At 45.5% G+C, this 17,334-nt stretch overlaps 2 protein-coding genes across 2 annotated transcripts; one reads left to right on the plus strand and one right to left on the minus strand.

Annotated features, from left to right (window-relative positions):
* The first annotated feature begins 7,964 nt into the window (after positions 1-7,964).
* Positions 7,965-9,013, plus strand: LOC123074653 (uncharacterized). The gene is made up of 2 exons (XM_044497438.1): positions 7,965-8,203; positions 8,303-9,013. The coding sequence occupies exons 1-2, from the start codon at positions 8,039-8,041 to the stop codon at positions 8,726-8,728; spliced, it is 591 nt and encodes a 196-aa protein (XP_044353373.1). The 5' UTR covers positions 7,965-8,038; the 3' UTR covers positions 8,729-9,013.
* Positions 9,014-9,862: 849 nt separating this feature from the next.
* On the minus strand, positions 9,863-13,830 carry LOC123078875 (AP-1 complex subunit mu-2). Its single transcript, XM_044501515.1, has 11 exons — positions 13,463-13,830; positions 13,219-13,368; positions 13,066-13,128; positions 12,771-12,947; positions 12,578-12,681; positions 11,174-11,281; positions 10,997-11,093; positions 10,787-10,884; positions 10,559-10,700; positions 10,348-10,470; positions 9,863-10,242 (listed from the first exon to the last, which is right to left on the minus strand). Exons 1-11 carry the CDS (start codon positions 13,589-13,591, stop codon positions 10,144-10,146), a joined length of 1,290 nt encoding a protein of 429 aa, XP_044357450.1. The 5' UTR covers positions 13,592-13,830; the 3' UTR covers positions 9,863-10,143.
* Between the last annotated feature and the right edge of the window lie 3,504 nt (positions 13,831-17,334).

The raw sequence follows: 17,334 nt of genomic DNA on the forward strand, positions 1-17,334 counted from the left end.
CCATGGGTGTAAGAATCATTACTGTGTAATCTAGATTATTGACTCTAGTGCAAGTGGGAGACTGAAGGAAATATGCCCTAGAGGCAATAATAAAGTTATTATTTATTTCCTTATTTCATGATAAATGTTTATTATTCATGCTAGAATTGTATTAACCGGAAACATAATACTTGTGTGAATACATAGACAAACAGAGTGTCACTAGTATGCCTCTACTTGACTAGCTCGTTGATCAAAGATGGTTATGTTTCCTAGCCATAGACATGAGTTTTCATTTGATTAACGGGATCACATTATTAGGAGAATGATGTGATTGACTTGACCCATTCCGTTAGCTTAGCACTTGATCGTTTAGTATGTTGCTATTGCTTTCTTCATGACTTATACATGTTCATATGACTATGAGATTATGCAACTCCCGTTTACCAGAGGAACACTTTGTGTGCTACCAAACGTCACAACATAGCTGGGTGATTATAAAGGTGCTCTACAGGTGTCTCCGAAGGTACTTGTTGGGTTGGCGTATTTCGAGATTAGGATTTGTCACTCCGATTGTCGGAGAGGTATCTCTGGGCCCTCTCGGTAATGCACATCACTTAAGCCTTGCAAGCATTGCAACTAAAGAGTTTGTTGCAAGATGATGTATTACGGAACGAGTAAAGAGACTTGCCGGTAACGAGATTGAACTAGGTATTGAGATACCGACGATCGCATCTCGGGCAAGTAACATACCGATGACAAAGGGAACAACGTATGTTGTTATGCGGTCTGACCGATAAAGATCTTCGTAGAATATGTGGGAACCAATATGAGCATCCAGGTTCCGCTATTGCTAATTGACCAGAGACGTGTCTCCGTCATGTCTACATAGTTCTCGAACCCGTAGGGTCCGCACACTTAACGTTACGATGACAGTTATATTATGAGTTTATATGTTTTGATGTACCGAAGGTTGTTCGGAGTCCCGGATGTGATCACGGACATGACGAGGAGTCTCGAAATGGTCGAGACATAAAGATTGATATATTGGACGACTATATTCGGACACCGGAAGTGTTCCGGGTGATTTCGGAGAAAACCGGAGTGCCGGAGGGTTACCGGAACCCCCCCGGGAGAAGTAATGGGCCTTATGGGCCTTAGTGGAGAGAGAGGGGCAGCTAGGAGGGGCCGCGCGCCCCCTCCCCCTCTGGTCCGAATTGGACTAGGAGAGGGGGGGCGGCGCCCCCCTTTCCTTCTCCCTCTCCCCCTTCCTTTCCCCCTCCTAGTAGGAGTAGGAAAGAGGGGAGTCCTACTCCTACTAGGAGGAGGACTCCTCCTGGCGCGCCAACAAGGGCCGGCCGGCCTCCCCCTTGCTCCTTTATATACGGGGGCAGGGGCACCCCATAGACACAACAATTGATCTATTGATCTCTTAGCCGTGTGCGGTGCCCCCCTCCACCATATTACACCTCGATAATATCATAGCGGTGCTTAGGCGAAGCCCTGCGTCGGTAGAACATCATCATCGTCACCACGCCGTCGTGCTGACGAAACTCTCCCTAAACACTCAGCTGGATCGGAGTTCGAGGGACGTCATCGAGCTGAACGTGTGCTGAACTCGGAGGTGCCGTGCGTTCGGTACTTGATCGGTCGGATCGTGAAGACGTACGACTACATCAACCGCGTTGTGTTAACGCTTCCGCTTTCGGTCTACGAGGGTACGTGGACAACACTCTCCCCTCTCGTTGCTATGCATCACCATGATCTTGCGTGTGCGTAGGAATTTTTTTGAAATTACTACGTTCCCCAACACAAGCACCCAAGAGTAATAAGCTTCTCAACTTGTAACTGGCACGTATCACCGTGGAGAACTCAAACCGATGCACCAAATGCAATGGCAAGGGCACACGGAGTGCCCAAGTCCTTCTCTCTCAAATCCCACCGAAGCAACTAATGCTAGGGAGGAAAATGAGAGGAAGAACAAGAAGGAGAACACCAAGAACTCCAAGATCTAGATCCAAGTGGTTCCCCTCACATAGAGGAGAAAGTGATTGGTGGAAATGTGGATCTAGATCTCCTCTCTCTTTTCCCTCAAAAACTAGCAAGAATCCATGGAGGGATTGAGAGTTAGCAAGCTCGAAGAAGGTCAACAATGGGGGAAGAACACGAGCTCAAGAGATAAGGTAGAATGGGGAAGAAGACCCCCTTTTATAGGAGGGGGAAAATCCAACCGTTACCCCCCAAAACAGCCCCGCAGAGAGCGGTACTACCGCTTGGCCAGCGGTAGTACCGCTCCCCCTCGCGGTACTGCCGCTGGGCCCAGAGCGGTACTACCACGGTGGTCAGGGCGGTACTACCGCACACGAGCGGTACTACCGCCTCCACTACCGCGGCTAGTACCGTAAAACCCGACACGGAAAAAGACCCCTCGAATCGAGGCAGTACTAGCACGAAGCCGCAGCGGTACTATGGCTGGGGGCTACCAGTGGTACTACCGCTATGGAGCGGTACTGCCGCTTGTAGCACCCAAGCGGTACTACCGCTTGGACCAAACAGAACTGCCAAAACTTCTTCATATGAGCTCCGAATTGAGCAAACTCAAGCTTGTTGGATACAAGACGACGAGTAGCATCAAAACAGCGACACGTAGAGGAAAGAAACCTCCAACCGAGAAGAACCGGCATAACCTCCAACATCGAAAACATCATAGAAGATGCGAGTGAACTCCGTTTTCGATGAACTCGAGCTTGTCATCAAGATGACCATAAGCTCCAAAACTCACAAAGAGAAGAACCAAACAAGAACCAATAAAGATGATGCAAGGATGCAATGGTTTGAGCTCTCTATGAACGATACGATCAAGCTACTCATCGAGAGCCCCCCTTGATAGTACGGCAATAGATCCGATAACCCGGTCTCCCAACTACCGTCATGAGACCGGTAAAATAGAAAACCTATCAAGAGAAAACCTTTGCCTTGCACATGGTCCACTTGAGCTAGATGATGATGATCTTGACTCCCTCAAGATGGACCACCTTTCTTGATTGCATTGGCTCGATGAAGACTAGTTGATTGGTCCCCCATACTCCACTATGGGTGAGCCACCCTTCCGCACATCTTCACAAGTCCATTGTCACCACAATGGCTTCAAGCATTTGATCTCTTCATGATGCTTCACTTGAACTTGCACACCGCAACCTAACCCCACAAAGAACTCTCACGAAGATCATGGGTTAGTACACAAAGCGTAATTGACAATGCTTACCACACCATGGGATCGCTTGATCCCTCCCGGTACATCTTCTACGCTTTGTGAGATGATCAAGTTGATTCACTCTTGACTTAGTCTTGATCAACCTTGACTCTTTCCAACTCTCTTCATTTGGATGATGTCTTGAAGGTAAACATGAATGATCACACAATCTTCTTCTTCAAGACATGCTTGCAATAAGCTCAACTCTCACATGACCAATCTTTGGATAATTCCTTAATAACACCTTGGTCACCACATAAACTCCTTGAAACCAACACATGAACTTCAAGAAATGCCTACGGACAAATCCTTCAAATATAACTCAAGGCAACCATTAGTCCATAGAGATTGTCATCAATTACCAAAACCAAACATGGGGGCACCGCATGTTCTTTCACAACCTCTCTTGGCCGAGCCCCGCCGTGGCTCGCCGAGGCCACCCTGCTCCCTCTGCAGCGCCCCACCGCCTCTCGCCGGCGGCTGCGCGCGCCCCGCCGCTACCTCAGTGGGCGCCTTGCCTCGCAGTGCCTTATCGGGCGAGCTGGCGCCCGTCGCCTGGCTCCACCCGTTCGCTAGCACCCGATGCCCGCACCCGCTATGGCCCTCTAGGCCACTGACTAGGGGTCCCACGTCCCAGAAAACTAAAAAAGAATTAAATAATAATAAATAATAATAATATAATTAATTAATTAAGATAATTAATTAACTTAATTAATCCTGTTAATTAATCTAATTAAGCCTAATTAATTAACCTAATCACTTTAATTAAATTAACTAATCCTGTTTAGTTAACTAAGTCAATGACCAGTGGGACCCACACGTCAGCGACCCAGTCAACACCTCTGTTGACTGCTGATGTCATGCTGATGTCAGCATGCACTGTTCTGGATAATGTTGAATTAAATTACTTACATAAATTCTAAAAATGATTTAAAACTTTAAAAATTAAAATAAAATAATCTGTAACTTGGGTGGAAAAACTTTGTACATGAAAGTTGCTTAGAACGACGAGACGAATCCGGATACGCAGCCCGTTCGTCCACCACACATCCCTAGCATAGCAAACACGCAACTTTTCCCCTCCGGTTCATCTGTCCGAAAACGCGAAACACTGGGGATACTTTCCTGGATGTTTCCCCCCTTCGCCGGTATCACCTCCTACCGCGTTAGGGCACATCTAGCACCGCGTTTGTCATGTTATGCTTTGTGATGCTTTGATTGCTCTGTTATTTATTGTGTTCCTCCTTCGTTACTTCTTTCCGGTAGACCCCGAGACTGATGCCGGTACCCCTGTGATCGACTACATCGACAACGAACCCTTCTTGCCAGAGCAACCAGGCAAGCCCCCCCCCCTTGATCACCAGATATCGCCTATTCTTCTCTATACTGCTTGCATTAGAAGAGTGTAGCATGTTACTGCTTTCGGTTAATCCTATTCTGCTGCATAGCCTGTCATTGTTGCTACAGTTGTTACCCTTACCTGCTACCCTACTGCTTAGTATAGGATGCTAGTGTTCCATCAGTGGCCCTACACTCTTGTCCGTCTGCCATGCCATACTATCGGGCCGTGATCACTAGGGAGGTGATCACGGGTATATACTATATACTTTATATACATGACACATGTGGTGACTAAAGTCGGGTCAGCTCGTTGAGTACCCGCAAGTGATACTGATGAGGGGGCTGAAAGGACAGGTGGCTCCATCCCGGTAGAGGTGGGCCTGGGTTCCCGACGGCCCCTGACTGTTACTTTGTGGCGGAGCGACAGGGGAGGTTGAGACCACCTAGGAGAGAGGTGGGCCTGGCCCTGGTCGGCGTTCGCGGATACTTTAATTAACACGCTTAACGAGATCTTGGTATTTGATCTGAGTCTGGCCATTTGGTCTATACGCACTAACCAACTACGCGGGAACAATTATGGGCACTCGACGTCGTGGTATCAGCCAAAGCCTTCGTGACGTCAGCGACTGAGCGGCGCGCGCCGCATTGGACCGTAAGCTCATGCTTGTATTAAGGGGGCTAGGTCTGCTTCCGGCCGCGTACGCAACGTGCAGGTGTGCAATGGGCGATGGGCCCAGACCCCTGCGCCATAGGATTTAGACCGGCGTGCTGACCTCTCTGTTGTGCCTAGGTAGGGCTACGACGTGTTGATCTTCCGCGGCCGGGCATGACCCAGAAAAGTGTGTCCGGCCAAATGGGATCGAGTGTGTTGGGTTATGTGGTGCACCCCTGCAGGGAAGTTTATCTATTCGGATAGCCGTGTCCCTCGGTAAAAGGACGACCCGGAGTTGTACCTTGACCTTATGACAACTAGAACCGGATACTTAATAAAACACACCTTCCAAGTGCCAGATATAACCCGTTGATCGCTCTCTAACAGGGCGACGAGGAGGGGATCGCCGGGTAGGATTATGCTATGCGATGCTACTTGGTGAATTTACCATCTACTCTTTTCTACATGCTGCAAGATGGAGGAGGCCAGAAGCGTAGTCTTCGATAGGATTAGCTATCCCCCTCTTATTCTGGCATTCTGCAGTTCAGTCCACCGATATGGCCCTTTACACATATACCCATGCATATGTAGTGTAGCTCCTTACTTGCGAGTACTTTGGATGAGTACTCACGGTTGCTTTTCTCCCTCTTTTCCCCCTTTCCTTTCTACCTGGTTGTCGCAACCAAATGCTGGAGCCCAGGAGCCAGACGCCACCGTCGACGACGACTCCTACTACACCGGAGGAGCCTACTACTACGTGCAGCCCGCTGACGACGACCAGGAGTAGTTAGGAGGATCCCAGACAGGAGGCCTGCGCCTCTTTCGATCTGTATCCTAGTTTGTGCTAGCCTTCTTAAGGCAAACTTGTTTAACTTATGTCTGTACTCAGATATTGTTGCTTCCGCTGACTCGTCTATGATCGAGCACTTGTATTCGAGCCCTCGAGGCCCCTGGCTTGTATGACTTATTTATGTTTTAGAGTTGTGTTGTGATATCTTCCCGTGAGTCCCTGATCTTGATCGTACACGTTTGTGTGCATGATTAGTGTACGATTGAATCGGGGGCGTCACAGGGACCCTCGGGCACCCCCCCCCCCCCCTCGACAGACGTCTATCCTTTCTCAAAAACGTTATTGACAAACAAATTGACTTGGTCGAGGGTATAAATTTCATATTGTGTAATGGTTCACCTATGGTTGTTTTTTGCTTTGTACTCTAGTTAATCATTAATAAGAATGGTTATGTTCATCATAGTGGTCTAGAAGCTGAGGGTTTAAGCTCCTTTCCCAAAAGAGAAAAAAAATTAGGGCAAAGATATGATCTTTTCGCCTTATGCTCCTGCGTCGACCTCCATTCTAATCCGCTCCCAATGTAAACGCACGAGGCGAGACATCGCCGTGCCCTGAGACCGACCGCTGCCTCACCTACACCCCCTAGGTTAAATGGGCTACGCCAAGCTTGTGAGAACGGTAGCTTGGTTATCTTTTATGTACTTGCATTTTTTCTGTATTTTTCTCTTCTAATTTTTTTATTTTTCTTTATATTTATATTTACATTTCTATAAATCCACTAAAGTATATTTTAAAAATATTTTATTTTTATGAATTTTGCAAACAATGTTCTCTGTATATTGAAGAAATGTTCACGCAGCTCAAAAAAGTATCTAATTTTTTAATAAAATTTTCATGACACTCCAAGAAAAGTTTACACATAAATAAAAAAATGTTCATGACATTTAAAAACATGTTGGTAGCATTGAACAAAAATGTCCACACGTTTGAAATGTTATCATGACATTTTTTTTCTATTTTTTATGAATTAATAAATATTCATTGACGCAATTTTTTAAAAAATATTCATGGCATAGAAAAAAAAGTTTTCATAACCTTTAAAAAATGTTTGTAGCATCTACAAATTTTTGACACGTTTTTAATGTTCATGAAAATTTAAAACAGTATTCACAAAATTTTCTTAAAAATACCATAACATATAAAAAAAAGTTGTTCATAACTATTTAAAAGAATTTTTCATGAAAATATAATATTTGGTTCGTGCAATTTTGGAAAAATGTTCATGACATATTACAAAACTATCCATAACTATTGATAGAAATGTTCACAACATTTAAAAATGTTCAAACGTTTTAAACTGTTCACAAAAATGTAAAATATTATTCACGCTATTTTTTAAAAATGTTCATTACATATTAAAAAATGTTGAATTTCTTTATACAAAAGAAAGTGAGAAAACATAAAACAAAGGAAAAGCGAAAACAGGAAAACAAACAGGAAAATATGAAAAGAAATAGAGGAAAATGCAGTAAAAATGAAAGAAAAATAAGACCGGATGGAGGTTTCTAAAACCTCTCTCCTAGGAAGGTTACAAATCTCTCCGATCCGGTATGTAGAAGATTCCTAAAACTGCTTGTTGGGCCAATCCGGACGATCCGGTACGCAGAACTTGGGCCGACCCTAAGCTTGGGCGTAACATTTTCAAGTTTTGCTTGTGCAACGAGTTCTTTTTTCAACTTTATCACTAGTGCCTTTCACAAGGCTATCACCTGACTGTCACACAAAGAGAAGAAACTCGAGTCAATATTAACGACGGAAGAAAGCTACAACCAAGGGTGGCCAACCAGAACCCCGCAGAAATTTACGGCTACCTTTCACTCGCAGTCCAGGCCCGTGCTCTCTACCACTACTAGTTAACCGCTTTCTTCTCAAGCGCGAACAGGATCTTCTTTTATAGCCTCTCCAGTCCTCGTCTCTCCTCTTTAGCCCACGTACCCTTCTCCCCTCCTTCCAGCACCCACCAATGTTACTACGCCTCCTCGCGCTGATCTTTGCCGCCGTCTTGGCGGCGTCCTCCAGCTCCATCGATGCCCGTGCGATCCACCCTATCTTCCTCCCCTTCGGCGACAGTGGCCGCCGCCTGATCGGCATCCAGAGGTGCGAAGAATGCTTCGGCATATGTCAAGAGGTACATACATACGGTGGATGAATCTACAACGTGCGTGCTCTGCAGATCAAACATCCTTACGGATACGTTCGCGTGTCTGTCATTTGTGCGTGCGTGCAGGTGCACTACAGAACGCTGTGTAGCACGATGGCGACGCTGCCCGGGGTGACGACCCCGCAGCAGCTCCTGGACACGGCCCTGCGGGTGACGGCGGCCAAGTCGGCCATGGCGGAGATGCGGCTCGACGAGGCGATGAGGGCAGGCCTGGGCAACACCATCCCGATGATGTCGTCGCTGCAGTCGTGCAGGGACAGCTACGCGTCGCTGACGGACTCGCTGGGGAAGTCGCGGACGACGCTCAAGAAGGGGGGCAGCCGCGACGATCTCATGTCGGAGCTGTCGGCGGCCAGCACCTACTCCACCGACTGCCGGGACATCTTCGGCGAGCGCCCGGAGCTCAAGTCGCCGATACGCGGCGCGCAGCGCCACATCATGCGCCTCGTCAGCAACTGCCTCGACCTGGCTACCGCCATCAGGCAGCCCTGAGCGAGCGGTGGACGATGCAGGCCAGCTTCCGGTTCTGTTCTGTGCACCTGACGTTTCTTGGACACCATTCAGATTTTGGCATGTAGTGTTAATTATTTTCCGCATTACGTGTATTTTAGTCTAGTATGTAGATTTGTCGTCTAGGATGGGTATTGCGTTTCATAGGTGACCTGAGGATAGAGAAAAAATGTCTTTAGTTGACGCCGGGAGGAAACTCGCAGGTTTATTCTACTCTGTACGCAGAACAAGTTATATTTGTCAGAATGGATCTTCTTTTTTCGTTCAGCTTATACATGGCCAAATTCCCCCTTGGAAAGATGCAGCATTTGCATTAGTCTCTGACTCGGTAAGCCAAGCTCACTGAGTGCTCCCTCCGTTTCATCTTAGTTGTCGCTACTCGCTCAAACAGATGTATTTGGCATAAATAATGGTGATACTAGGGAAATCGGAATGCCCCATGGGAGCAGATGTATTTGACATAAATAATGGTGATACTAGCGAAATCGGAATGCCCTCTGAAATGGAAGGGACATCGTCAATCAAAAATCAAGCATTCTTATTCATCCATATTATTTTACTAATTAGTATCGTAGGAGGGAGTTATTTAACCACTAAAATACGTCTAGATACATGAATTTCAGCCACAACGAGAACGAAGGGAGTACTCCCTCCACTGGTCTGGCACGCCTGGGAGAAGACAGAGAGCCCAGGTCATACCATCTTGCCCTTGCTTTCTTGTGAAGAATTTCATATGTTTCAAGCCAGAGCTGTCGCCACACGACACGCCTATCTCCAGGAGACGGCTTTGTAGAATTACAGGTGCGAGCCATCACAGCACAGCATCAGCACGCTTAGGATGTCTCAGAGCGGAGTGCTCAAGATGCAAGTGAGGAGGCGATCATGCCAAGGTCTCGTTAGCCGGGGCGGAGGAGGTCCGGATGGAGGATCGCGTTGAGCTCCACACAACAGCCGCCAGCTGTTTTTGGTTTTCTTTTCTCCCTCCACCATTCTATAGACTACAGAAAAGCCTGGAATAGCTTCAACCCAAACTTCAAAAGCAATATTCATGTGCTCATTTATCAAAACAATCAGCTCTATATTTTTCCGTGTGGGACAAAAGGAAATAAAAACAAATTTGTCACCAAAAATAATAATAATAACAATAAATCAATTATGATACAAGTTAACTCGTCCAAAGGAAAAAAGCAGTGTTCTTCTTTCTCAAAACTGTACTTGATGTGTAAATTACAGTGACAAGCCACAAAAAAACCTTGCGCGCTACAGCTTTTTGGGAGATGACTTCCATGTTCATTGCCCAATTCATCTATACGCTGTAGCGAGCAAGAACTATGTATTCCAAAAGCCTCACAGCTTCATTGGTGTCTTCCTTTTCTAGTAGCCACACCACAGGAAACTCATATAAGTCTCAGTTCGTATTCACCTGCCATGGTAATGTATCTAACCCACGGAAGCGCCTGGTACCCACTCTTTTCAATGATCTTTAGATAGCGAACCTGTGAAGTACATAACGCCATACTTTTTACTCGAGGTGCCATAGAAAAACATACAATAGTACCTGTGATGATATAACAAACTCGTAACAAAGTTAGTCTCATCACCTGAATACCCGATACAGTGAAATATGGTATTTCAAATTTCACCCGTATCGGTGCCTTCTTTTCAGGGACTGCTTCTTCCGCACTTATACTTGGTAGACTAAACTCCGCTCTGCACATGTACTCCTAAGAGAGCAAGCAAGTTCATGATATTAGCATACTTTGACTAGGATCACAGGAGCCAATGGATTCATTTGAAGTCGGCCATACTCACTTTGCCACCAGGAAATGATTTTACTTTCCAGACCATTGCATCTCTCTCAGGTGCATATGCAGCAGAACCCATTGAAGTTCTTATATTTGGGTTTGTGGCATCTGAAGGAACAGGAACTTCAATTTCAACATTTGTTGCTGTGCTGCAAATGAAGAGGGAAAAAAAACATGACTTTCAAAAGGCACCAGTGTAACACAAGCAAGCCAATTTTTGTTACGGACGCAGCACCTTCTTTCCTTAAACTGACTTCTTGCCTTAATCATCAATTCTATCCGGCTTCTTGAATGTTTTTCAACCTGGGCTTCCACCCAGATAAGAGGTTTCACCTGAATGGCATAAAAGGTGCGCAGGCACATGAGAATGAGACAAGAAAAACAATGAACTTCCAAGTATATATGAAGTCTCTTGTAGTTCTAAAGCACAATCAGGAAGAAAAACCTGAGTGTTGAGCCTGTATGTCATCAGATCAAAAGATCCATCTGGAGGGATGAATGATATCGTCCTGTCATTCTCAAATCTGGCCAATCGCACACACCTTGTAGCAAAATAGAGAATGGTCATGCAGATGTTCTGGTGTAATAGACTTGATGGGGAAAAGGAAATACTATTGCTTACTGATGAAATTTGATATCATCAAGATCTATTGCCTTCCCTTTAGTTGCTCGCCCCTGAGCCTCCAAAAGAACCTTGTCATTCAACCCGAGTTTGCACTCGGGCATTCCACTGTTTCAAATCAGTATTAGTGGGGTCATGGATGTGTATCTGAATACAAGGAAACATACTAACATAGATAACAAATATATTTAGATGGTACAAAAGCTTGTCATCAGGAAAATAAATAGGAAGCAACAAAGTCTAGCAATCTATAAAGCACGGTCATTTCTGATATACTAATTTCAAAATGAGCTTGATATTCCAGTTATGCTTCACATTTCAAAAGAATCAAGGTTTGAATTGGCAATGTGAAGCAATATCAATGTTCAGAGTCTAAATGATTTGTGCCTGCCTTAAATTTCATTTTGTTTTATGGTTGAAGGACCTCTTTGTATTGTACAAGACAGATTATATATGATGCATGATGAGTACAGAAAATATCAACCTGACATTTACCAGCGCAGCATACTCTTCTCTTGGTACCAAATTTGGCACCTTTCAAAATTTCATTACTGATAGTGATTATTTAGTAACTTTTGGTATTAACTTGACTTATGATTATCAGGATATAGCATGTCCAGCATAACTTGCTTTGTGATTACAAACCAATAGATACCAACTCCTAACTGCAAGGTCCACAGTGAAAAGGCAAAGTTTAGGTAAAGTAGGGGATTTCAAGACCAATATCGCTAGTATACTCATCTTTCAATACCAGATTTAGAACATCTTCCAGGCTTCCAGCTTTCTTCTTTGATAATGATTACTTAGTAACTTTCGGTATTAACTTGTTTAATGGTCATCACTCACAGCTCAATGCCTCTACCATAACTTGTTTTGTGGTCATTATGGTAGAAACCAATGAAAAGGATAGCATTTAATTCAGGTAAACTACAAGTTATCAAGGCCAACAGCACAGTTGTGTACAACATTGTTGCAAATCAGTACACAGGAGGGAACCACGAAGCTTATCGTTAGGTTTCTGAGAACTCGTTCCTGAAGTCTAATCTTAAGTTTTAACTAAGACATGCATTCCTACGTGAGCATGAAAAGCACATGTGTAGCATATGCTGCCAATATAATAATGATATTTGCCCAGAACACCCTATGGCCCAATGTCAAGCAACAAATCTACAATAGTATGCAAAAGAACATGCACTTACTTCACTTAGGTCATCACTAATTGTTCAACTGTATGATAAATAGAATTCTAAAAGGGCACGGAAATAGGTCCTGAGTGCTTCATTTATCTATGAGACAATGTAAACGATCTTTACTCTTTAGCAAAGTGATCTATATTGAATTATTCAACACAAACATTTCAGACTATCATACTGCTAATTACCACAAATGATATTGCAAACTCACCTCAAATATGTTCGCATTTTCAGTGCCCCAACAACATCTGATCTCACAATCTGCCCATTGCTATTAACAAGAATGTTAACACTCTCCACTACATCCAAGAACACCTGGAAAAGCAGGGATTCGGTACTTCGTCAAGTACAACCAAAGCCTTTCCGACCACATAAAAAGAGCGAGCAAAGATAAATCAACCTACTTCGTTCTTTTTGTACCGAATCCCCTCACTCCTCCATGAGACAGCATTTGTCACAGCCATAGGTGGTCTCTGTGAGACCTCCATCTTGTATGCATCTGTCTTGATGAACTCGCTTAAAATCTTTGCCTCGGTGTATTGTGGATACCCAAAATCCATCATCTCATCAAGCAACTCATACTACATATAGAAGATACAGAAAAATCATGTGTCAAATCACATCAATTACCAGCAAACTTGAAAACAACTGGCACGTCATGCCCCCCAACCCCAATTCCTATCACAAACAGTTACATACCACGACGACAAAGTTATCTCTGAGTGATTCCTCCTCCAATTCCTCGAAATAGTGCTTGAACACCTACACACACAGGGCGCGCAAAGTACATGAACAAATTAGACGCTCAAATTCCCAATGTGCCGCTTGCAAATATGAGGCGGGCATTTATACATCGACAACGCGGTGGAGGAAGAGGAGGATGCTAGCGGCGTTGCAGTTTTGGCGGGAGGCGGTGAGGAGGAAGACATTGTTATGTTGTATGAACATGTAGGTGACGCCCGCGTCGTCGTAGACCACCGGCGAGTACGCCTCCGCATCGCCCTGTCGTTCACAACAACTTAGCGCGAAGCCGCGGCAAGGATCCTAATAGCACTGCATTAGAGGCGTTGAGGATTGCGAGGGGGTAGGTTGCTACCTCCTTGTCGAGGAGCTTGGTGAAGAAGCGCTCGGCCTGGACGGCGGTGACGTCGCCGCGGAAGTCGCGCCAGACGAGGACGCGGCCCTTGATGTCCAGCAGGAACAGCGCCGACACCGCGCCGGCCATCGGCGCGAAGCGCGGTGGGATCTCAGTCGCTCGCCGGATCTAGATCGTCCTGCCGACGGACATGTGGGGCGGTAGCCGCGGCCGGGCGAGAGGGGCTCGCCGGATCCCGGCGGTGAGTTGGCGCGGATCGGGGTCGGGGTGCGGGGATCGTGGGGAGTCGGAAATGGAGGGGGTGACGAGGGGGAGGGCAGCCGAGCCGGGCAGGGTCCGGTTGGTTTTCCTCTGTTCCACAGTACGCTGCCTGTCTCGGCCGGTATGGTTCTGTATCAGTACGGAGCTGCTGCCTCTTTTGCCTAGTGGGATTTTCTTTTTTGGACAATGCACGACGTTGGAGAGTTTCTCTACTGCTTAAAAAGAACCTAATGTTTTTTTTTCCGAAAAGGGGATTCCCCGGCCTCTGCATCAGAACGATGCATACGGTCATCTTATTAAACAAATAAATAGGTTCCAACAAGGTCTTCAAGTCTCCAAATGAAAATAAAAAGGAGCTCACACAGAGCTAAAAGGGTTAAAAGCCAAACTAGCCAAATAAAGGACGCCACAACCGGCTGGCAAAAAAGAGATAGGTAAACTAATTGCATGCCCTATTACATGACCGCCATCCAAACCGGTTGAAGATATCCCGAGCTACCATCTCCCAGCGGATAGATCCAGTAACCAAACGCTCCCTGGCCTCCGTCGGAGTGCAACGCCGTGGCTCGGAAAATAACCTGCAAAAAAGAATGTGTGTTGTCCTGTTAAAAACCAAATCATTTCTGCAATTCCAGAGTGCCCACAACAAGGCACAGACTCCTACACGAATATGTCTCGCTAATTCGGGCTCTATCCCGTTAAGCCACGTTCCAAATAACGTGTTGACAGAACTTAGTGGAGTAATATTAAAAGCAATATGAACCGTCCGCCATAAAACTTTGGCTAGCGGGCAATCAAGAAAAAGGTGTTTGATCGTCTCATCCCGATCACAGAAACTACACCTAGTAGGTCCTGTCCAATTACGCTTTGTCAAGTTGTCCTTGGTTAAAATAACTTGTTTATGGACAAACCACATAAACACTTTGATTTTCAAAGGGACTTTGACAGCCCAAACATGTTTGGAACTAGGAATCGAGCTTGAATTGATAACATCAACATATATTGATTTAACTGTAAATACTCCAGACCTAGTAAGCTTCCAGCATAATTCATCGGGTTGTTGAGAAAGCTGAACCTCCATCAGTCTACTTACTAGAAGGAGCCATTCTTCCCAACGATTCCACACCAGCGCCCTTCTGAACTGAATATTAAGGGGGATAGATTGAAGTACCGTTGCAACAAACACCTCACGTCGTTGAACAATACGATACAAAGACGGGTATTGAATGGCTAAGGGTGTCTCTCCGAGCCAAGTATCCTCCCAGAAACGCGTACTAGCACCGTTACCAATAATAAACTTTGTCCTATTAAACAGGGACAGTTTGACTTTCATAAGCCCTTTTCAAAAAGGTGAGTCAGTCGGCCTTACTGTCACCCGAGACAAAGTTTTGGTTTGAAGATACTTGCTACGGAGGATTTGCGCCCAAGTGGCATCAGTCTCACTTTATAACTTCCACAACCACTTGCTGAGAAGACATCTGTTCTTAACTTCAAGATTCTCACTACCAAGACCCCCTTGGTCTTTCGGTCTACAGATGATATCCCATTTGGTAAGACGGTATTTTCTTTTAAGTTCATCACCCTGCCAAAAGAATCGTGATCGATAAAAGTCCAGTCTTTTCCTAACTCCAACTGGGACTTCGAAGAACGACAAAAGAAACATAGGCATACTCGTGAGAACCGAATTTATCAGAATTAATCAGCCTCCGTATGACATGAGCTTGCCCTTCCAGCAACTCAGTTTCTTTTCAAATCGGTCCTCGATGCACTTCCATTCTCTGTTTGTCAGCTTACGATGGTGGATTGGTATTCCTAAGTATGTGAAAGGTAAAGCCCCCAAATCGCACCCAAACAATTGCCTATAAGCCTCTTGTTCGTCATTGGCTCTACCAAAGCAAAACAACTAGCTTTTGTGAAAGTTAATCTTTAACCCGGTCAATTGTTCAAATAAGCATAACACCAGCTTCATATTTCTCGCTTTGGCCAAGTCATGCTCCATAAAAACGATTGTATCATCGGCGTACTGAAGGATGGACACACCTCCGTCAACGAGATGAGGTTCCAGGCCACCCACTTGACCAGCCTCCTTAGCCCTTCCTATCATAATTGCCAACATATCAACTACAATGTTGAACAGGATAGGAGACATCGGAGCCCCTTGTCTCAGGCCCTTATGTGTCTGGAAATAATGACCTACTCCGTCATTCACTTTAATTCCAACACTCCCTTTTTGCGTATACGATTCAACCTGGCGGCGCCAGGCTTCATCAAATCCTTTCATACGCAATGCATGTTGGAGGAATGGCCATTTGACTTTATCGTACGCTTTCTCGAAATCCACCTTAAAAACAACTCCATCTAGTTTTTTCGAGTGAATTTCATGGAGCGTTTCATGAAGGACCACCACCCCCTCTAGGATGTTTCTGTCCGGCATGAAAGCAGTTTGGGAATGCTGCACCACAGAATGCACAATCTGTGTGAGCCGATTAGTCCCAACCTTGGTGAATATTTTGAAACTAACATTGAGAAGGCAGATCGGCCTGAACTGCTCGATTCTCACAGCATCCGTTTTCTTAGTAAGCAGTGTTATTGTTCCAAAATTTAAGTGAAATAATTGAAGTTGTCCAGAGAATAGGTCTTGGAACATTGGTAGCAAATCCCCCTTAATAATATGCCAACACTTTTTGTAGAACTCCGTCGGGAAACCATTTGGCCCGGGAGCCTTATTGTTTTTCATCTGCGCTATAGCATCAAACACCTCTTCTCCGAGAACGGGGCAACCAAAATATCATTATCATTAGCAGTTAGTTGAGGCACATCCTCAATCCTGGACTCATCGAGGGACACACAACTATCCTCGGGAGGTCCAAATAACTGCTTATAATACTCGGTTATGTAAAGTTTTAGGTTGTCCTGTCCTAAAATAGTTCCTTCATCTTGTTCAAGCTGAAAGATTCTCTTCTTTCTATGCTTGCCATTAGCAATCAAGTGAAAGAATTGAGTGTTCGCGTCCCCCTGGACAACTTTGCGGACCTTAGCCCGCAACGCCCACTTCAATTCTTCTTCGCGGAGAAGTTCTTTCAACCTCATCTCCGCATCAAGTTTATCCTGAAGCTCTGCGGCTTGCAAGATCGTGGATTCTGCTTTTAAATCTAGGGACTGAATAAGAGAAAGGAGCCTTTCCTTTTCAACCTTATAAATGTTAGGAATCGTAGCATAATTTAAAATTTTTCTACGCTCACCAAGATGCATCTATGGAGTCTACTAGCAACGAGGGGAAAGGAGTGCATCTACATACCCTTTGTAGATCGCGAGCAGAAGCGTTCCAATGAACGTGGATGACGGAGTCGTACTCGCCGTGATCCAAATCACCGATGACCGAGTGCCGAACGGACGGCACCTCCGCGTTCAACACACGTACGGTGCAGCGACGTCTCCTCCTTCTTGATCCAGCAAGGGGGAAGGAGAGGTTGATGGAGATCCAGCAGCACGACGGTGTGGTGGTGGATGTAGCGGGTCTCCTGCAGGGCTTCGCCGAGCTTCTGCGAGAGAGAGAGAGAGAGAGGTGTTGCAGGGGAGGAGGGAGGCGCCCAAGGCTATGTGTTGCTGCC

The sequence above is a fragment of the Triticum aestivum genome, chromosome 3D, assembly GCF_018294505.1.
Source record: "Triticum aestivum cultivar Chinese Spring chromosome 3D, IWGSC CS RefSeq v2.1, whole genome shotgun sequence".
Lineage (NCBI taxonomy): Eukaryota > Viridiplantae > Streptophyta > Magnoliopsida > Poales > Poaceae > Triticum > Triticum aestivum.